Below are 22,754 nucleotides of genomic sequence, written 5' to 3' on the forward strand. Positions count from 1 at the left end.
TAAGACTTCCCCCTGAACACTTTGGACTTCTGATGCCATTAAGTCAGCAGGCTAAGAAAGGAATAACAGTATTAGGAGGGGTGATTGACCCAGACTACCAGGGGGAAATTGGACTTGTTCTCCACAATGGAGGTAATTAAGATTGTATCTGGAAGGCAGGAGATTCCTTAGGATGACTTTTGGTGTTACCATGTTGTGCTGGATAGCTTTAGTGTCAACTTGACACACCTGGGTTGAGGGAGCCTCAATTGGGGAATTTCCTCCATTGGACTGGCCTGTGGCCATGTCTGTGGGGCATTTTCTTGATTGTTGAGTGATGTGGGAGGGCCCATCCCACTGTGGGTAGTGCCACCCCTGGGCAGGTGGGTGTGTGTTAGATAAGAGAGCAAGCTGAGCAGGGGCCAGGGGAGCAAGCCAGTAAGACTTCTCCCTGGACACTTTGGGCTTCCGATCCCCTTAAGTCAGCAGGCTAAGAAAGGAATAACAGTATTAGGAGGGGTGATTGACCCAGACTACCAGGGGGAAATTGGACTTGTTCTCCACAATGGATGTAATGAAGATTATATCTGGAAGGCAGGAGATTCCTTAAGGCGACTTTTGGAAGACACATATTCTGTGATTAAGGTCAATGGGAAACTACAACAACCCAATCCAGACAGGACAACAAATGGCCCAGACCCTTCAGGGATGAAAGTATGGGTCACTCCTCCAGGGAAAGAGCCAAGACTTGCAGAGGTGCTTGCTGATGGTGGAAGAAATAGAGAATGGGTAATAGAGGAAGGTAGTTACAAATACCAACTTAGGCCACGTGACCAGTTGCAGAAACGTGGATTGTAATTGACATGAGTATTTTTGTCCTATTTGATTAAGAATAGGCTTTACATGTATACACATGTGTTAAGCAGATACTTGAGTTATTCTTTTTTGAATGTGTAATTGAGATAAGTGTTAAGTAGTTAAGTGATGTGAACCTATATGATTATATTGGGTTATGAGACACTAAGGACTAAGCATTCCTTGAAGACCTTATCACCTACTCTAAGATATATAATGCATTGGTCATTGTATGATGAGATAGTTATATCATGTTAGGTGAAATTATGACCTCAACATTGTTTTTATTTGAAAATTAAGCATGACAGAGAGAGATGCTGTTGGGTGTCAAGTTGACAAAGGGTGGACTTGTGATGGCTAATCCTGGGTGTCAACTTGACTGGATCTGGGATTAACTGAAAAGAGAGAGATCTTAATTGGATCATCTGAAGCTGGAAGACATGCCCTAAATGTGGGTGTTACCTTCTGATGGCAGCCCATATAAAAGGCCAAGGCAGAGGAGAACGCCTGGCTTCTTGCTGCTTGCCTTCTCTCTCACTGGTGAGTTCGTCTTGCTGCTGTAGACTGAAGACTAGCTGACCTTTTGGAACTTGTCAGACCTTCAGCGCCAGATTGGGACTACTGAGACATCCAGCCTCGTGGGCTGAGTGACTACGGATTCTCAGCCTCTCCAGTGTGGTGCAGCCATTGTTGGACTACTCGGACTCTATCCTGTGAGCTAAGCTGATAAATCTCTATCCATGTATATTCATTCTACTGGTTCTGTTTCTTTGGAGAACCCTGACTAATACATGGGTCTAGAAAACAGGCAGAAAAAAAAATGTAGCAGATAGAAAGGAATTACTACAGAGTGTTTTAGACCCAAATAGAATAAATTATTGGACTAAGGCAAATATGGCTTATTCCTTTCCAAGTCAGGGGAAAAAAATCAGTAATTTAAATTAACAGAGATAAAAGTCTAAGTTTTGTATTTTGAAAAGACCCAGGGTTTCTGTTGTTGGTATTCTTTTGTGAGTTTACCGTGTAAGCCATTAAACCTTTTGTTGGTCTAGGTTTACTAAACAATTGCTTATTATTACAATTCTAAATTGCTTATTTTTAAAAATAGAGACATCTATAGTTCTTAAGCTAGAAAGCCCAAAGTAATATTATAAATATTCATCATTACTTTATCTGTGATGAATTCATCTTAGTCTATGTCAATTTATTATAAATTATGTAATTATAAAGCAAACTACCATGATTTTATGATATGTGACTTTCCACAACCCTAATAAAAATACACCATTGTGTCTTTAGCACTCTCATACAGTGATAGAAACTCCAGAAAACTCCTCTACACTGGAACACCAGCAGAGTGATCATCAGGTTTGAAAGCCTTAATCTTAAAGAGCTACATAATTCATATTTAGTAATCAGGCACATTAATGTCTCCATCTCCCTATAGTCATTATTATTAACCCTCTCTTTGCTCAGGTGTCTGTGCACTCTAGCCTTTCTTACATTTCCTGTAGAAAGGTGATGTTCTCTTTCTCAGGCAACTCAGAATATCAGTAGTGCACTCAGAGTGTTAGAGGATTTGTGCACACATAGATCCCTCATGGCAAAGATAAGACAGATTGCTATTCCAAGGTTAACTCTACTCTGGGTTTGTTGTGGTTGTAATTTTTTATGTTTTGTTTACATTGGGAGAAGCTTCTCAGTATTCTCCCAGACCAAAGACTTTTTACTGAATCAGCAGTTTCATGATTACATTAGCATTCAAAGGTTGGGAATATTGATCATATTGATCAATAACCATGAATTATCTGAATATGTTATCAACAGAGGCAAGCTTGACTTTCTGAAGGCTTGACCTATAATTTCTTCATTTTCCTTTTTAGTTACATTATTTTTCAAATAAGTTCCAAAACTATAGTTATATTTTACTTCCTTCCCAATTTAGCTATATTTTCATTTCATAAAAGTTTTGGTGAAAAAGTTGTGGTAATTAACCTGGAGGAGCTAGGCAAAGAGACCTTCAGTTATTATGCCTGTACTATATTTACTTGTTCAGTATATAAAAATGGTGAATAAAAATGGTGGAAGCCCAAGTGTATCAAAGTCTGAATTGTAGTTTCTTGAAAAATACTCTGCTATGACATCCCCCAAATACCTTTTCCTAAGGAGTGTGAATGTGTTTTCTCCATGTTGACAGTAGTAATTTGTACTTAACTATGATATTTGGTGATTTAGTGCATCCATAAATTATATGAGGAGCATAGTTCTTAAAAGATTCTCGTTTTCCTTCAGCTCTCCAGTGTTCCTAGCAGTAATGCACACGAAGAGACTCAGAAAACTGCTCTATCAGCTACAGAGCAAACGATACTACAGGTGAACAGCAGCACACATTTTTCTTGTCCTCCACAAGGAATATTCAACAAAATAATCACAGATGGTATGTGAAATAAGAAATGTAAGTGGGGAGAAAATGAGAAATATATGTGATGAGTACTAAACCACGGGTAACAGATCATGGCTTAATCTGTTTACGTCAGATGACAAGCTCAGTTATAAGCAATGTGTGGACAGATCAAATCTTCCTTCTGCCTTTCCAAATCAAAATATTGCTTATGAAGTTTACAGTCCAATGTTTTTCATGTATTCTAATGTTAAATTTGAGGAATTAGAAGCATCATAAAAGTCTGTTATTTAAGACTTTCTTTTGACATTTAGTCTTAAGTTAGCTAGAAATAACATTATAGTCCTAACAGCATTATGCCCCCAATTTTTTGTTTGTTTGCTGTTGCTTTTTGAGACAGAGTTTCCCTGTAGCCCCAGCTGGCCTGGAACTTGTTCCGTAGACCAGGCTGGCCTCACAGAGGTCCATCTGTATCTGCTTCTGGAGTGTTGGGATTAAAAGTGTGCTGTACAATGCCCAGCTCATAGGTCCCAATTTTTGAACAGCTGAAGCTTGCTTTCCCTCTAGAATTTTAAGGTCTCTTATTGCTGCTGAATAGTCATGAAGAGGATTTTTTATTGTTTTGTTTCTTTATAAATATTTTATATGCTTAAACTCAGAGATTTTGGCCACCAGGTATATATAACCTGTAGAGAACAAAAATTAGAATAAATATGATGAAGTATGAATAAACTGAAATTTCATTTTTCATATATTCTTATTTGATTCTTACTATCTTAAACTTTTAAAAGCAAATTTTATTCATTGATATTTTTTTTATTAGTTAGGGCTGCTTCTTAATTAACATCAGGGTTTTGAAGAGCATGAGTCAAGCTTTTCTCTGAACTTGGAAAGTCTTTATCTAGCAGTGTAAATTATTGGCCATCCTATATCAGTACACTTTCTGCACATAGCTCTTCCACATATGTGCCCATGACCTTGTCTGTTTAATGGGCAGTTTCTAGTGGCCATGGTTATGAGAAACAGGAAAGTTAACCACTGCACACTGTACTGCAGGGTTCTCAGGGACTAACCAAAGAGTTCTATAACGTCAGTACTGAAACTTCAAACTTACATTAGTAACTCATTTCCCCATTTGTTTTTCATGTTTGGTTTTGTAGTTTTAGAGAAATTTCTAGGAAAAGGAGATTTCAGAGCTTCCTTGTTCCTATTCAGGATATACATTCATTATGCTCTTTTTCCAAGCCTCCCTCCTTTCCCTCTTTTAAACACACACCACCTAGGTTCTCACTGGTTCCTAAATATACACAGAATACAGAATCTCGATATCTATATGTGCTTAGAACATGTTCACTATCAGGAGTTCCACTCTGCCCATATGGAATAATTGATATATATTTACCTATAACTAGAATGAAATAACCAGACCCTAAAACAGCATATGCTTTGAATAATAGAGGAGACCAACTGAGGTTTCCATGAACATGATCGTTTATTCCCTGGAACCACAGAAAAGACACATTAAATATTCACAAGAACTCTAAAACTTCTCTTGTGCTTGAATCAGTCTCATTAGATTTAACCACATGCTTATATACTTTGTGTTGGAGGTGGCTTGCCTAATGACAAAGAATTGGATATTCTAGGGTAGGGGGTATAGGCTACATTGCTTTTTTGTTCATTATTTTTTAATTATTTTAAAATTGTGTGTGTGTGTGTGTGCGTGCGTGTGTGTGTGTGTGTGTGTGTGTGTGTGTGTGTGTGACAGAGAGGTCAGAGGGCAACTTTTGCGAGTCAGTTCTCATCTTCCACAGTGGGCCCTGGGGATTGAACTTAGGTTTTCAGGCTTGCCAGGCAAGTGCCCACTGACCCATCTCACAAATGCTCTTTTTGTTTCTTTTAAAACCTACTTTCCATAAATATCCAAGCATATTTTCAGGTAGTTGATTTTTCTTTAAATGAAAACCTTTTTTCAACTTTTTTTGAGCTTCTTAATCAAATAAGAACTTTTTACATACTTCACAAGATTTTAAGATAACCTCAGGGCCGAATTTCTCCATTAAAATCATATCAGTCTCATGAGGATAGCAGCCTTGGAACTTTAATGTTCAGAAGTAATATTCCAGACACTTCCAATTTCTGGTGCTATAGTAAGCAACTTAAAAGTCATCACTCTATCATAACAACAAACACAAAACCAAAAGTCAACTCTTTTTTGCTCCACAGAAGTGAATCACAGGGCAAACTGCTACCCAAAGCTTGCAAATGCAGACACAGAGATGCCGAGAATCACAATTTATAGAAATCTCTGTTGGAGCCAGGAGCAGGATAAGAAAGCCTTGACTGTGACTGACAAATTCTTTGGACACGTCAAAACACTCAATAAGGGGCTCAGCGATGAAACAAAGGGCCATACTTTTATAACTTTTACCTTCTAGAACCAACCAGGATGGTAGAAAGTAATCTTTGTGAAATACATCACTGCATCCTGTTCCTACCAAGGCCCACTCTCAAGAGAAACTATTTACTATAAGAGTTTTATTACAGCCTAACAAACCTAGGGGAATGGAATCCAATTCTAGCCACCTTTGGTCATTTGTCTAGAAGAAGGAAAATACCCATCTCTAGCATCCTCTGACAATGCTGTACTAATTAAGGAATTTTTTTTAAGTTTATATACTTCATAACCCATAGGTGTTGGCTACAGGACTATAGGACTAGGCTTTCTAAGACTTTACCATCATATTAGTAAAGGCTTACTTACCACTGGTCCTTCTCTATAATATAGCATGTTCACCTTTCTGCTGAAATGTGTCATTTTAAAGGCACCGTGCTTGAAGAGAAAGATGAATGATCACAACTAGACCCAAATAGAATAGGGATACTGGAATTATCAGACTGTGGATTTAGAAAAGTGTGACTAATATGCTGGTCTGTAGAGAAGATGTAAAAATATTGGGGTATTATAAGCCAAGAGAGGAAACTTGTGGAGAAGAAATGGCACATATCAAAACACTGAGGCAAAAATGAATAGATACTTTTGATTGGCTTGTTAGTGAACTGACCCGGCTGAGAAAGACGCTATGAGCTTAAGAATATAGACACTTCCAAAACAAAGTTAAGGACAAAGGAGCTGAAGAATTCAAGCAAAATGTCTGAAAACTGTAAGAGTTACACATCAGTGAGGAGTGTCAGGAAGAGTGTACTAGGAAGTAACAAAGGCTTGAGAAAAAACAGCTGAAGAATTTCCCCACTGAGAGTCAGACTCCTAGTGACATTCTGAAGCTCACAGAATACCATATAGGAAAAGAGAACATGGGCAGGGGTCGGGGTGGAATCTACCTACATCTAGGAATATCATGATTCAAACTTAAGGAAATGAAAGGAAATATCTTGAAAGAAGACAAAAGAAAAACCTTGCCTATACAGGAGTAATTCCATCCAGTTTCTCCTCAGAAGTGATGTAAGCGAGAATATTTAGTATGTAGAGAAGAAAAAGAAACACTAGCCCAGAATTCTATCCCTTATGAAATTATCCTTCAGAAATCAAGGAGCAATAAAGTACTTTTTGAATTAAAAAAAAGTTAAGACACATTGGTGCCAGTAGACTTGCCCTGCAAGAGATGTTAAGAGGTTTTCAGATAGAAGGAAAGTTTTATGTAGGCTCAGATCTACATAAAAGCTCAGATCTACATAAAAGAGGGGGAAATTTGAGAAAAACTGAAGATAAAGATGCTTGTATTTTCTTTATCAAACAGGCAAATTTATTCAAAACAACTGTGTTTGATAATTATGTATATGTATGTGTGAACTGAATGCTAGCAATGATAAAAGAAATGGAACAGAAAAATACTTGATTATAGTCATTGCTGAGTAAGGACTTTTGGTCAGTGGTAGACTATCTATACAATATGGTCCTGCTAGATTATAGTTGCACTAAAATATTCCTATTATCTAGTAATGTTATAGCACTGTACTATAACACACAACTCCTGTGCTTGTGATGATGCTGGTATAAACAAAGCTCCAATCATGTACAAGTATATACAACCTAAATTAGTACAGAAGGGCCAGTGAGATGGCTCAGGAGTAAGAATTTTTACTCTGCAAGCATGAGGGCCTGAGTTCAAATCTACAGCACCCACATAAAAAGTTGGGCATGGCTGCCAGTGCCTGTAATCTCAGCACTAGGGGGCAGAGAGAGGTAGATTCTGAGCGCTCACTGGCCAGCCAGCCACTCTAGCAGACACAGTGAACTTCTGGTTCAGTACAGATCCTGTCTCAAAGCAATAAGATGGAGAGCAATAATGCCAGGTGTGGTGGCACACACCTTTGATCCAGGCACTAAGGAGGCAGAGGCAGGCAGATCTCTGTGAATTGAAGGCCACCCTGGTCTACATAATGAGTTCCAGGCTAGCCAGGGTTACATGCTGAGACCTGTCTCAAAAAACAAAGCAAAGATGGAGAGCAATAGAGGAAGACACCCCGTGACCTACTCTTGCATTTTCATGCATGAATATGGACATACACACCTACACATATGCAATATGCACACACACACCATGCGCAATAAATATAGAATACTTAATCATAATAGTAACTAGGACTGGAGAGATGGTTCAGCGGCTTTGAGCACTGACTGTTCTTGCAGAGGACCCGGGTTTGATTCCCAGCACCCGCATGGCAGCTAACAACCGTCTGTAACTCCAGTTCCAGAATCTGATGCCCTCTTCTGACCTCCATGGGCATTGCATGACACAGGTGTACTTACACACATGCAGGCAATACACTCATACACATAAAATAATAAATAAAATATTTAAAAAATAATAAGTGTAGTCTATTGTATTTACTGTCATATTTTAGAGTGTATTCCTATTTATAAAAAACTTTACTATAGGACTGGAGTGACGCCTCAGCAGTTAAGAGCACTGGCTGCTCTTGCAGAACATCCAAGTTCAAATCCCAGCACTCATGTGGTGGCTAACAATTATCCATAATTCCAGTTCCAAGGGATCCAACACCCTCTTCTGTCCTCCAGGGACACTGCACAACATCGGTGCACTTACATACATGCAGGCATAACACTCATACATGTAAAATAAAAATAAATAAATGAAAAAATGTAAAGTTTACTGTAAAATAATATGCCTTATCATACTAGCAACAAATGTCATACATCTGTTTACTTCATTTTTATAGTTGTAAATATATGTTAACTGTTCGGAATAGTGAGATTCACTGATACATTTCAAAACATGCATGTTTCGTTGTGTTAATCATGTTCATCCACTCTTCTCCCTGCTCTCTCATCTCCCCTTCCCTTCCCTCCAACCCGTGTCGGGGAGTCCCTTTTAGTCTCTCTCCTACTTTCAAGTAATTTTTTGTTGATGTTATGCTCAGTGACTGACATATTCCATCAATATTTGAATAAGTATATTCCATGATGGTCACATAATGTTGAAACCACCTAAAAATACATTCCTCTAAATATATCCCTATCATTTAGTAATATATAACTGCACAAGGCACTTTGTGTATATACAAAGTAATATAGCATTGTTTGAAAGTAGACTTGGATTAGTTATAATTGTATATTGAAAATTTTGGGGCAACCATTAGTTTCAAAAACAAAAAGGAAGAGATATAACCAAAGTGCTAAGATAAAGTGAAATTCTATAAAATCCCCAAGAAAAGCAAAGAAAGAAAGAAAAGTACTGGAAGACAGACTAAGCGATGACAGCATCTCGGGGAAGGTGACAGATCAGAAGCTGCCCCTAAGTTATGTGGTCAATGAGCAGAGTCTTGGTGACAAAGAATGAACTCTGTTCCAAAGAATGATTGTAAGAACATTAGAAATCACCACGGAAATGGCATAATAGCTGAAAATTTTGAGGAAAGAGAAGGACTGTGTTGCCCAAAATGGAGTGGCCAGCACACAACTAGCTAGGGCTTCCTGGTTGGGGAGAGAAACAGAGCCTTGTCCAAAAGCTGTTTCAGTGGTGCATCTTCTGTCCTCTGAGTGATACTGGGAATTAAGACCTCAAAAGAAGGCTGGTTACTGAGAAGGTCTCCAAATAGAAGCAAAGATCTATCTATTCCGACAGATGTACGGCTCTCAAGACAGGAAAAGGAAACACAGAAGAGCAATCTGAATGCTGCAGGAGCCCCCACCTCTTCATTCGCCAGGTCCAAGGAGACAGGCATCAGTGAAATGCCAGACAGCAGATTCAAAAGTCCTGTAAAAACACTCCTGACTTCAAAGAGGAACAAACAAGCAGATGAGTGAAATAGGGAAAACAATTGGGGTTTAGATATAAAATCAGTATGTAGAAAAAATTAGCAGTATGGATGGAAAATCCAGCAAGAAGTTTGAGATTTTGTTTAAAACAATTGGAAATGAAAAGCTCAATAAATTAAATAACAAACGCATTGGAAAGCATAATCAGTAGATTCAACCAAGCAGAAGAAAACAACAGACGGAAGACAAGGCTGAGGAGATACAACCTTCAGATATCAATAAAGAAAAAACGTATGGCCACATCTTCAAGAACTATGAGAAATAATAAAGAGGCCAAACATAAGAGCCCATTTACTAAAGGTAGAAGTGGAGATAATTCCTAATGTATAGAAAACCTATTCAGGGGCAGCAAGATGGCATGAAGGGTTAAAGGTGTGGCCACCAAGCCTGATGACTTAGGTTTGTGCCCCAGGGCCCATCTGGTGGAAGAAGAGAATGGACTCCCGCAAGTTGTCCTCTGACTTCTACATGTACACTGTAGTATACACACACACAGACACACACACACACACACACATATGTAAAAGAAGTGATGCTAGCAAGTCATTTTTCAGCTAGTATTACCCTTCTGCCAAAAGCAGATAATCATAGAACAACAAAAAAGAAAACTATAGGTCAACTTTCTTGATGAACACAGGTGCAAAAATTCACAATAAAATGCTTGCAAACAGAATCTAACAACATAAAAAGATCGTACACTGTAAACAATTTGGTTTCATCCCAGGGATGTAAGGATGGTTCAACACGTGCAAATAAATGTGACTCAGTAATAAAAGCCTCAGAGACAAAAATCACATGATCACCTCAATAGTTACTGAAAAGGCTTTTAACAAAGTTCAGCATGGTTGCCTGATAAAAAGCTGTGAAGGCACTAGAGATAGATGGAACATACTTCAATATAAGGGTTATGTACAATAAATCTATAACCCAAATCTGATAAACACTTTCATCAAAATAGCAGGATACAAAGCAAACATCCAAAAGTCTGTAGGTTCTCTATATACCAACAGTGAACTAACTGAAAATGAAACCAGGAGGACAGTCCCATTCACAACGGATTCAAAAAATAAAACGTATATCAACAAATAAAATACCTAGGCACAAACCTAACCAAATATGTCAATAACTTCTGTAATAAAAACTATATATAAAGCACTGAAGAAATACATTGCAGAACACACTAGGAAATGGAAAGACCTTAGACATTCATCTGTTGGTAGAATTCATAGTGTCCAAATGGCCATATTACTTACTGAAATGATCACTTTATGTTTGTGCTAGCTTCTGTGTTTTACTATGTGTATTGATTTACTTATGTTTAACCATACTTGGTTTGTTCATGTGAATTTACGGATTCACAGTGATCCCCATCAAAAGCCCAGGGGCATTCTTCACAGAAATAGAAAACAAACTCTAAAATTTATACAGAAACACAAAGCACCCCAAATAGAGCAATCCAGAGCATAAAAGGAATGTTGCAGAAGCAGGCAGATCTTTGTGACTTAAAGCTAGCCTGGTCTACATAGCAAGCTCCAGGCCAGCTGGGGCTACAGGGCGACTCTGTCTCAAAAAGACAAAAGAGGTGCGGGGGAGTGTTGGATGTGTTATAGTACCTGATTTCAAAATGAGCCACCATGCCCAAAACAGCAGGGTGCGGACATAAAAACAGAACAGTAAGACCAATAAAACAATGAAAAACCCTAAAAAGAAGCCTACATCTTCTGCATCCATTCCTCTGTTGACATCAATCTAGGTTGGGTTCACAACTCAGTTCTTGTGAATAGGGCTGAAATGAACACTGGTGTGCAAAGATATGTTGGCTTGGAGTCCTTTGAGTAAATACCCAGGAGTGGCACAACTGGATTGTATGGTAGATCTATTTTTAGTTTGGGGGGACAGTCCATGCTGATTTCCTTGTCGGCTGGACTGCTTTACATTCCCACCAGCATGTTCCCTCTGTCTGAATCTTCACTGGCCTTTGTTATTTGTTTCTTAGTGGCTGCTGTTTGATTGGGGTGAGATGGTATCTCAACATAATTTTCATTCACATTTCTCTGAGCAGTTTTTCATGTTTATTGGCCATTTATACTTCATTTTTTAAGAACTTTCAGCTCATTACATTTTGATTTGCTATTACTATTGCTATTTACTGATTGGGTTGTTTGATTTTTCCTTGGTTAGACTTATTTCAAGATTTTTTAAAAGCAATTGTGGACAGGCTTGTTTTATCTGATTTCTTAACATGCTTGTTATTGGCATATAGGAAGGCTACTGATTTTTTTCTAAGTTAATTCGTGTTATTTCATTTTGTTTTAGTTATGTATGTCCTGTCTGCCATTGTGACATAGTTTCAGACTTCATCTATATATTTTATACGTTCTCCAATTGATGTTGAACAAAGTATCAAATAGATTAATTTTAGAGGCAGTGCTTATTTATTCAAATAAACATGAAATTAATAAAATTTCATGAAATATGGTTAAAATATTTGAGCCCATTTATATTTACTGGAACAAAGATTTAGGAGGATGGCAAAAGCCAGGAATTCATAGGGCCTCTTTTGGAGTCCTGCCTATACTTGAACTGTGAGCTCCTTCTGCCCCATGGGCTTTCAATAGCTGATGTCTTTTATAAGAGCTTTTGCTGTTACTGTTGTCTTCTCAGGGGTTTCCTGTACTCTCTTAAATAGACACCTAATTTTTTGGAGAAGACATTTTTAGGTCAGAAGACAATTTTTCGGCAATCAGTTCTCCTCTACCTTGTGTTTGAGGCAGGGTCTCTTGTTATTTCTGCCACTGCTGTGCCTCTGCAAACTCTCAGCTGAATCTCCTGCCTCCAACTCCTATGTCCCTATGGGAATGCTACAGGTTGGACCACAGATGTGAGCCAGGGCATTGGCTTTTTCACATGGGGTCTAGAGATCAAACTGAGGTTGTCAGGGTTGCATAGCCAATGCTTTGACCTGCTGAGCCATCTCACTAGCTCTGTACCACCCTTATTAACACCCTGCCTACCAATACTTCCTGCACATATGGTACTCTATAATTATTTCCACAAAGTACAGCTTCATTTTTTCTAGCATTTCCCTTTCTAATACTTTTTAAAAAATTGACTGAGTAATCCTTTTAATACAAAGATTTAATCTGCTCTTGTTTTAAAATGTATTATTCAGCCCCTGTGATCTTGAAAGAGGTTAACGGTTGGTATCCCAGCCAGTCATTCTTGTATTCCTCATGAGAAAGCTGCTTTCAAGCTTACAGTTAAGAAAATCTCATCATATTGCCTTGATAGTTTTTCGGAATGTTAAATATTTTCCGGGTATTGTAGTGTGGGCCACAGTGCCAGCTAGTAGGAGGCAAGCGGGCACTTGGAAGCCAAACTGGGTAACAAAACCAAACCCTACCTTAAAAAAGAAAAATAATGTTATGTTTAGTGCCTTACGGAATTCACTCAGAGCCCTGGGGTTATAGTTAGTGGTAGAGCTCTTGCCTAGCAAGTCTGAGGCTCTAGCCTAGCACCACAAAGAAAAAAATTCACAAAGTTTGCATTTGTGTGTGTGTGTGTGTGTGTGTGTGTGTGTGTGTGTGTGTTTGTGTGTGGAGAGAGAGGACAACTTTGTAGAACCAATTCTCTCCTTCAAGAGTTCCAGGCCATCAGACTTCCTGGCAAGCTGTCTGGCAAGCACTTTTACCCAGCTTATCCAGCTCCCTTAAAAATATTTTTAGACCAGGTGTGGTAGCACATGCATTTAATCCCAGTACTCAGGAGGCAAAAGCAGGATTGCTATGAGTTTGAGGTTAGCCTAGTCTACAGATTAAGAACCTGTCTCGAAGGAAAGAAAAAGAATAATTTGTTTAAAATTTGTCCTATAAATTAAGGATTGCTATGAGTTTGAGGTTAGCCTAGTCTACAGATTAAGAACCTGCCTCAAAGGAAAGAAAAAGAATAATTTGTTTAAAATTTGTCCTATAAATTAATAGGATCTTTGAAATATATCTTAACAGCTCTCCTTCAACCATTGTAGGAAGCAATATAATCTATATTCTGAATAGGTGTATAGAACCACCTACTCATATATTTGATAGAATTCATTTTTATTCCTATATATTTATGTTTATAAAGATATAATTGTGTTATATTTCAGGAGTTACACTCATTGTATTATGGATTCTACTCTGGTCACTCACAGGCCATGAAGTTCTCCCTGGTGGAAATTTATTGGGACTAGTAATTATTTTTTATAGTGCCTTCCTTGGGGGAAAATTTTTAGAAGTCATTCGAATCCCCATCGTGCCTCCGCTCCCACCTCTTATTGGTAAATATATAATCAGCTTTAGGCTTCATTGATGACTGTAAATTCTGAACATTTTCTATTTGGACTTGATATTTTATAAGTTCTATATACCTTATCATTATGTGCATTTACTGTATATATATATATATATATAGACTCTGATTTTAAAACATATTTTATTTACTTATTTATTATTATTATATTATTATTGTTTTATGTGCATGAGTGTATTGTCTGCATGTGTGTAAGTGTTGTACAATGTCCACAGAGGTCAGAAGAGGGCATCAAGTCCCCTGGAACTGGAGTTACAGATGGTTGTTGGCCACCGTGTGGGTGCTGGAACTGAACCCTGGTTCTCTGCAAGAGCAGCTGACTCTTCACTGCTGAGCCATCTCTCCAGCCTCTCAATTACATTTATTTATTATGTGTGTGTACTTGTGCTATGGAGTGTGTGTATATATATATGTGTGTGTGTGTGTGTGTGTACAACTCTTATAGATGTATTTATTCACAACAGATTTTTTTCAAAATCTATTTTTTAAATAGTCTGAAAATCCTAAATATATTATTTGTGTTTATTGATTGATGTTCTTACTTATTTTTAAATGAATTATAGGTAAAAGAAACCTTAGAAAAAGCTTAATTTTTGAATCTACAATTCAAATATTAAATAGGGCTCTAATATGGTTATTGAGTAAGCTGCTTGGGCATCTTCATTATATTTACAGGTACTTGTTTGCTACTGTAACTCTCCAGGTAGACAGGAAAATTACTGATCAGAGGTCTCATATCTTCTAAATAACCAGTATATATAAATATTCAATATACTGTCAACATAGATTATCTCAATACCTTGCTTCTAATTTCTAATAATTCTTACTTCTATTTCTATGTCCATATTACCCTTGCATCCCCAAATCTCTTAAGTATTCATGAATCTTTACCCTCCTCTCCCAACTCCTTTTTTTTGCGGAAGTTTAGGCCATTTGCAAGCTCTCTGTGAACTGTGGCCTATTTTTCTTACTGGTCTCTGGCTCCTCTTTTATTACTGCCTAATTTACCAAGATCAACACATAGAGAATGCAAGACTCATTATATCAGTTCCTAACTAAAACCTTCCTGGGCACATAGGGAAACTCCATGACCTGGCTTCTGCAGTCCAGTCTCTGCATTCTCCCCCTCTGTTTAAGTTGCAGCAACACTGAACTGTAATTGTGCCACACTTGCACATGTCATCCTCTCCACTATTTTACCCATCTTGCTTCTTCTGCTTGTATATAACCTGCTCTTGCTTTTCTCTCTTGGAAAAGTGAACTTACACATACTTTGTTTTCTACTTTCTTTTTCTTCCCCTTTCTCTGCCTGTAGGGATGTTACTGGCCGGTTTCATCATCAGGAATGTTCCATTTATTAGCAAATTTGTCCATATTCCTACCACGTGGTCCTCAACTTTAAGAAACACTGCCCTTACTATTATCCTAATCCGAGCTGGACTTGGACTAGACCCAGAGGTAAATTTCCTATTCAGTTTTGAGTAAAATCCTTTCAAATATTAGAAGATAATGGGAAATAAAGAGGCAAAAATGTTGGAGCTGTTCCAAGTGGAGTATGAAGGTAAAACTAAGATAAAGAGCAAAGGCATTCCTGAAAGACTGTTCCAGAGTTTGTGTTTCAAGCCACCATTTTTATTTTTGTTTTTATTTTTGAGACAGGGTTTCCCTGTTAACCCCAGCTGACCTAGAGCTCGCTGTGTAGACCAGGCTGGCCTTGATCTCAAAGAGATCCACCTACCTCTGCTTCTCGAGTGCTGGGATTAAAGTGCTGCACCACCATACCCAACTTCAAGCCATCATTTTAAATTTTTTCAGAAAATGTGTTTATTTTAATTTTATATATACGAGTGTTTTGCCTGCATGCATGTAAGTGTACCACATGTCATGCAGTACCCACAGAGGCCAGAGGAGGGAGTCAGAGTTGCCATATGGGTGCTGGGAACTGAACCCAGGTCCTCTGCATGAACAGCCAGTGCTCTTAACTGCTGAGACTTCTCTCCAGTCCCTCAACGCATCATTATTTATTTGAGGAGAATTCACTATGATAGAAGATCTCTATTAGTGATCATCTTTAATGACTTGCATAGAAAGAGATAAATGTACCTTAGGCTGCACCTATCTTATTTGTCAGACTTTTCCATGGGGTACTATTTACTTTTCAGTTAACAGATAAGGTCATACTATGAAAAGAGTTTCTTTTTAAATGAGATGTTAAGAGTTTCAACACATTTGTTTTATGACTTCTTCTCAACAGAAGTATGCTCCTGATTATCTTTGCATTATTGTAAAAGTTCATTTAAAAATTTCTTTGATAAAGGCAGGCCTGGTGACGCACACCTTTAATCTCAGCACTTGGGAGGCAGAGGCAGGTGGATCCGAGATTGAGACCAGCCTGGTATATATAGTGAGTTCCAGGCCAGGTGTTTCTACAGAGAGACTCTGTCTCAAAAAGACAAAAAAAAGTCCTAGATAGGACTCCTGTATTAAACCTCACCCACCCAGGGTTCAGGGACATTGCAAAAGAAGAGGTGGAAAGATTGTAAGAGTTGGGGTGGGTGACCACAAGGCTTATGAGAACTTGCTCATATGAATTTGCAGCAATGATGAAAACATGCACAAGACTCACGCAAACTCAGACAAAAACCAGCATAGAATTGGGAAATGGGCAGGAAACCCTTATCTTAACTGAGGAACTATTGGCAGCTGATTACTACTGGATGAAGGAGAGTTAGTATTCTTTAAGGAAGTGATGCTAGCTAGGCTTACTAGACTCCAGTGGATGAACTCATACAGAGGGACATCTGGGGACACAAACTTGACTTGATAGGACTTAATATATATGACAGAATGCATGAAATCCATTGGAGGGATTATGGGGGAATGCAGATAGGGGAGAGGTCTAAATATGACTAAGATATGTGAAATACACAAAAATTTAATTATTGAGGAAAAATATTTGGGAACTCTGTTTAGTTCTATTTTCCATTCCCCATTTTAAATTGGGTTGGTTGTTTTCTTGTTGTTTAGTCTTTTTTGTTTGTTTGTTTTCTGTGTATTTTTTATATTTAAAAATATTTTCTTTTAAAATTAATTTTATTGTTATTCATTTATTTTGTTATTTTATGTACATCATTGTTTTGCCTGCATGTTAAGTAAGTGCACCCATGCAGACCATGCCCACGGAGACCAGAAGAGGGTGTTGGATTCCCTGGAACTGGAGTTATGGATGATTTTTAACTGCCATGTGGGTGCTGAGAATCAAGCTAGGTTCTCTGCAAGAGCAGCCAGTGCTAACTGCTGAGTCATTCCTCCAGTCCCAAGTATTCTGGATATTCTTGATATTAACGCTCAGTCAGATGTATAGCTGCAAAACACTTCTTTCCATCTGTAGACTGCCTCTTTTCTGTGCCAGAAGCTTTTTGGTTTCATGTGGCCACATTTGTCAATTACTGTTCTTGATGCTTGCACTTTAGGGATCCTATTCAGAAAATCCTTTCTTGTGCCTCAAGTTCCAATTTATCCCCTACTTTCTCCTCTATCAGATTTATGGTATAAGGTCTTATGTTGAGGCCCTTGATCCATTTGGAGTTGAGGTTGGATAGGGTAAGAGACAGGGATCTAGTTTCATTCTACATGAAGCTATTCAATTTGACCAGCACCATTTGTTGAACATGCTGACTTTTCTGGAATGTGTGGTTTTGGCCTCTTTGTCAAAAATTAGGTGGCTATTGGTGCATGGATTTATATCCCAGTCCTCAGTTCTATTCCATTGATCAATGTATCTGTTTTCATGCCAGTGCCATGCTTCTTTTGTTACTATAGTTCTGTAATATAATTTGAAATCAGGGATGATGATACATCCAGAAGTCCTTTTTAATTGTTCAGGATTGTTTTGGCTATCCTGTTTTTTGTTTGTTTGTTTTGTATTTCCATATGAAATTTAACATTTTTTTTCAATTTCTATAAAGAATTGCATTGGGAGGCTTAGATAGATGGTTCAGCGGTTAAGGGCACTGGCTACTCTAGAAGAGGATCTGAGTTCAAATCCCAGGACCCACATGGCAGCTAACAACCATCCCAACTCCAGTTCCAGGGGATCTGACATCCTCTTCTGTCCTCCATGGGCTTTGCATGACATGGGTACATCTACATATATGCAAGCAATACACTCATACATAGAAAATAAAGTATTTTTTAAAAAGAATTGCCTTAGAATTCTCATGGGGGTCATGTTGAATCTGCAGATTGTTTTTCATATGATGGCCATTTTCACAATTTTACTGTAACCAATCCATGAGCATGAAAGGCCTTTCCATCTTCTACCATCTTCTTTTGTCTTTCTTCAATGTCTCAAAGAAGTTTTTATTATACAAGTCTTTCACTTCCTTATTTAGAATTATTCCAGGATATTTTTAGGCTTGTGTGAATGGGATTGTTGCACTGATTTCTTTCTTGGTATGTTTGTTCATAGGTAGGAAAACTACTGATTTCTATTTTCTATCCTGATACTTTGCTGAATGTACTCATCAGTTCTAGGAGTTCTCTGGTACGTCTTTAGGGTCTTTTGTGTATATACCATTTGCAACGAAACATACTTTGACTTCTTCCTTTGGTATTTATATCTCTTTTATCTTCTTCACTTGTCTTACTGCTCTAGCCAAAACTTTAAGCACTATGTTGAATAGGTATGGAAAGAGTGAACATCCTTTTCTTGTTCCTGATTTTAGTGGAAATGTTTTGAATTTTTCTCTGTTTAGCATATTGGTTGTGGACTTGTTAAATATTGCCTTTGTTGTGTTTTTTGTTTGTTTGTTTTAGACAAGGTTTCACTATGTACCCTTGGATGGCCAGGAAACCACTATGTAGACCAGGCTGGCCTTGACCTCACAGAGCTCCACCCACCTCTGTCTCCTGAGGACTGGGATTGAAGGTGTATGCCATCACACCTGGCCTCTTTATTATGCTGAGATATATCCTCTGTGTCCTTGGGTTTTCTAGGACTTTTATCATGAAGGGATGTTGGATTTTGTCAAAGTCCTTTTCTACATCTAATGAGGTGATCATGTGGTTTCTGTTCTTGAGTCTGTTTATGTTGTGGATTACATATATTGATTTATATATGTTGAACCATCTCTGGGATGAAACCAGAGATGATTGTGGATAATCTTTTTGATTTGCTCTTGAATTTGGTTTGCAAGTATTAAGAGTTTTTGCATCAGAAAAAATAGCCTAAAATTTTCTTTTTTAATTTTAATTATTTTTATTTTATGTTTATGAGTGTATTGTGTGCATGTAGGTAAGTGCACCCATGCTGTGCAAAGCCCACAGAGGTCAGAAGACAGCATCAGATTCCCCTGGAACTGGAGTTATAAACAGTTGTTAGCCACCATGTGAGTGTTAGAAATCAAATCCAGATCCTTTCCAAGAGCAGTCAGTGCTCTTAACAGCTGAGCCATCTCTGCAGCCCATGAGCAGTATGCACTCTTAGCCACTAAGCCATCTCTTGATTGTGGATAATCTTTTTGATTTGCGCTCTTGAATGGTTTGCAAGTATTAAGAGTTTTTGCATCAGAAAAAATAGCCTAAAATTTTCTTTTTTAATTTTAATTATTTTTATTTTATGTTTATGAGTGTATTGTGTGCATGTAGGTAAGTGCACCCATGCTGTGCAAAGCCCACAGAGGTCAGAAGACAGCATCAGATTCCCCTGGATCTGGAGCTATGAAACGGTTGTTAGCCATCATTGTGGGTGCTGGGAATCAAACCTGGGTCCTCTGCAAGCCCAACTAGTGCTCGTAACCACTGAGCCATCTCTCCAGTTCCCCAATTTTCTTTTCTATTGGATTTTTCTCTGGTCTTTGGTATTAGGGTAAGACTGTCTTCACCAAAAGAATTTGAAAGTGTCCTTCCTTTTCTACTTTACAGAATAAGAAGTAGTAATGTTAGTTCTTAGATGTTCTGATACAATTCTAGGCTCTATCCAAAATTAAATCAACATGAAATTTAAAAATGTAAACAGATGGCTCTCTCTGTGGTAAGTCAATTGCGCCCTCAGTGCCTTCACTCCCCCAGCCTCATTCACCCTCTCATCTCTGCCGCTGGTCTCTCCTCCAAGCCCAGGTACTGTTCCATTCCTTGTCTTGGTGCCCCAGACACCGGGGGAACCACTACTGCTTCCTGATCCCTTTCATCCAGACCAACTCAGTGGCTTTTCTGGTCCCCAGGAGCACTGCTTCTGGGCCTGGGCCTGCCCTCACCTCCCTCTACTTCCCTGGGCTGCACAACCCCCCCACCCTCTTTCCTGGATGCCAGGGCTGACCTTTCCGATTCCTGATCCTTTGCATCCAGACCAACCCAGCTCCTCAGTGCAGTCCCCAGGAAACCTTGGAGCTACTTCCTGCCCCATCATCCTTTGCATCTCTGGGTGGTACAGCCACCAGCTGCTCTAGACCATTATCTTTCCTGGGCCTCGGCTCCCAGGTCAGGCCAACTCCCAAATTCCTGAGGCCAAAATCTATCCTGAAGGGATCCAGACCTTAGGAGAAAGCCTGAGAGCATCTGATCCGCATTTGACTTGGGCCCTGTTGGAACTCCTGAAGACAAAAGAAACCTGGCTCTGCCAATATAAATTCAAAAGAGAGAATCGGAAGCTTAGACAAACTAGCTTTTAATGCCCAAAAAGTAAACCACAAAGACACATAAAGTTCACGAAAAGAAGCAGACCTAAACTTGAAGTGCTGAGTCTCACACAAGAATCAGAAACAAAAGAAATTCACATGTCAAAACACAGAGAAAAAATAATAACATGAAAAACCAAAATAACATACCCCACCAAATACCAATAGTACTCTACAGAAGTACAATGAGAACCCACTAGAGATAATGCAGGACATGGATCTCAAAAGAACAATTATAAACATGATAAAAGAATTCAGTGAATTTAAGGAACACACGAAAAAAGAAATCAAAGAACTGAAGGAAGATAGGGATAAACTTCTGAATGAATTCAGAAAAGAGTTAGAAATATTGAAGAATACTCAGGCTGAAATGAAGAAGGAAGTGAAACTCTCAGTAAGCCAATTACAAACGACAGGAGAAAGCCTCACCAATAGGATGAATGAAATAGAAAACAGTATCAAGACTGGAAGACAGAGGACGAACTAGACCACTCAAGCAAAGACTATGAAAAATTTAAGAAACCACAAGAATGGAATGTGCAGGGATTGTGTGAGACCATAAAAAGATGAAACTTATGAATCATAGGCATACAGGAAGGAGAAGAATCCCAAGATAATGGCATGGAGCAGATCTTCAACAGAACTGTGGAAGAAAATTTCCAAAAATTAAAGAAAGGCATGCCCATACAAAAACAAGAAGCATATAGAAAACCAAACAGAGAGGACCAGAAAAGAAACTCTCCACAGCACATCATAGTAAAAACACTACACGTACAAAACAAAGAGACACTACTGAAAGCTGTAAAAGAGAAACAAGTCACATATAAAGGAAAACACATTAGGATTACAGCTGACTTTTCAATGCAAACTCTATGAAAGCCAAAAGAGCCTGAACCAAAGTGTTCCCAGTTCTAAATGACCACAGATTCCAACCCAGATTACTTTACCTAACAAAACTGTCTATTATAGTTGAAGGGGAAAGAAAAATCATCCACAACATAAAGGCTGAATGAATTCATGTCTACAAAACCAACCCTTCAGAGAATTCTTGAAGCAATACAAAGAGCTACAGAAAGCAACAACTATATCCAAGGGGTTGCGGAAGAAATCCAATGAAGGTATAACTGTGAAAAAGTACAGCTATATCAAGAATGTAAACAGAAATAAAAATGACAAGATTCAATACTCATCTTTCATTAATAACTTTAAATACTAATGGACTGAACTCCCCAGTCAGAAGACACCAAATAGGTGAATGGATTAAGAAACAAAACCCATCTTTTTGTTGTCTGCAAGACTCATCTCACTTTCAAGGACAGACACTATCTCAAAGTGAAAGGATGGAAAAAAATAAGCCAAGCAAATGGTACTAACAAAAAAGCAGGCATTGCAACTCCAATATCTGCCAAAATAGACTTTAAACTAAAACTAATCAGAAGAGATAAAGAGGGCCACTTCATTCTGATCAAAGGAACAATAAATTAAGAAGATATTACAATCATGAACATATATTCACCAAACTCTGGTGCACCCAACTTCATAAAAGCAATACTATAGGACTTTAAGACTGAGATTAATCCCAACTCATTAATAGTAGGGGACTTCAATACCCCACTGTCTCCATTAGATAGGTCAACAGGACAGAGAGTTAACAGAGACATCTGAATTAAACAATACCATTCATCAAATGGACTTAACAGACATCAACCGAGTATTCCACCCAAGCAACAAATGACACACTTTCTACTCAGCACCCCATGAAACCTTCTCCAAAATCAACGATATACTGGGGCACAAAACAAACCTCAACAAGTGCAAAAAGAATGAAATAATTTCATGCATTCTATTAGACCACAATGCAATAAAGCTTACAATCAACTCTGGAAGAAGCCTTGATCACCACATGAACACATGGAGATTAAACAACACACTCCTGAATGATGAATGGGTCAAAAGAGAAATTAAGAAAGAAATAAAAGTATTCCTGGAACTAAATGAAAAGGGCAATACAATACACAAAAACCTCTGGGACACGATGAAAGTGGTCCTTAGAGGGAAGTTTATAGCTCTAAGTGCCTACATCAAAAAATCAGAAAGAACACAAATAAATGACTTAACACTGCAACTCAACACACTTGAAAAGCAACAGCAAACAAAACCCAAACCCTGCAGACAAGAAGAAATAACAAAAATC

The 22,754-nt window shown here is 38.2% G+C and overlaps 1 protein-coding gene across 1 annotated transcript in view; it reads left to right on the forward strand.

Annotated features, from left to right (window-relative positions):
* The first annotated feature begins 126 nt into the window (after window positions 1-126).
* The window catches only part of Slc9b1 (solute carrier family 9 member B1), a 92,561-nt gene continuing 69,933 nt past the window's right edge, over window positions 127-22,754 (forward strand). Inside the window, exons 1-4 of the mRNA XM_008826196.1 lie at window positions 127-132; window positions 3,127-3,271; window positions 13,681-13,851; window positions 15,199-15,341. Coding sequence (XP_008824418.1) covers window positions 127-132; window positions 3,127-3,271; window positions 13,681-13,851; window positions 15,199-15,341 — 465 coding nt within the window. The remainder of the gene's footprint in view (window positions 133-3,126; window positions 3,272-13,680; window positions 13,852-15,198; window positions 15,342-22,754) is intronic.

This window comes from Nannospalax galili, unplaced genomic scaffold (assembly GCF_000622305.1).
Source record: "Nannospalax galili isolate Female #2095 unplaced genomic scaffold, S.galili_v1.0 scaffold189, whole genome shotgun sequence".
Taxonomy (NCBI): Eukaryota; Metazoa; Chordata; class Mammalia; order Rodentia; family Spalacidae; genus Nannospalax; species Nannospalax galili.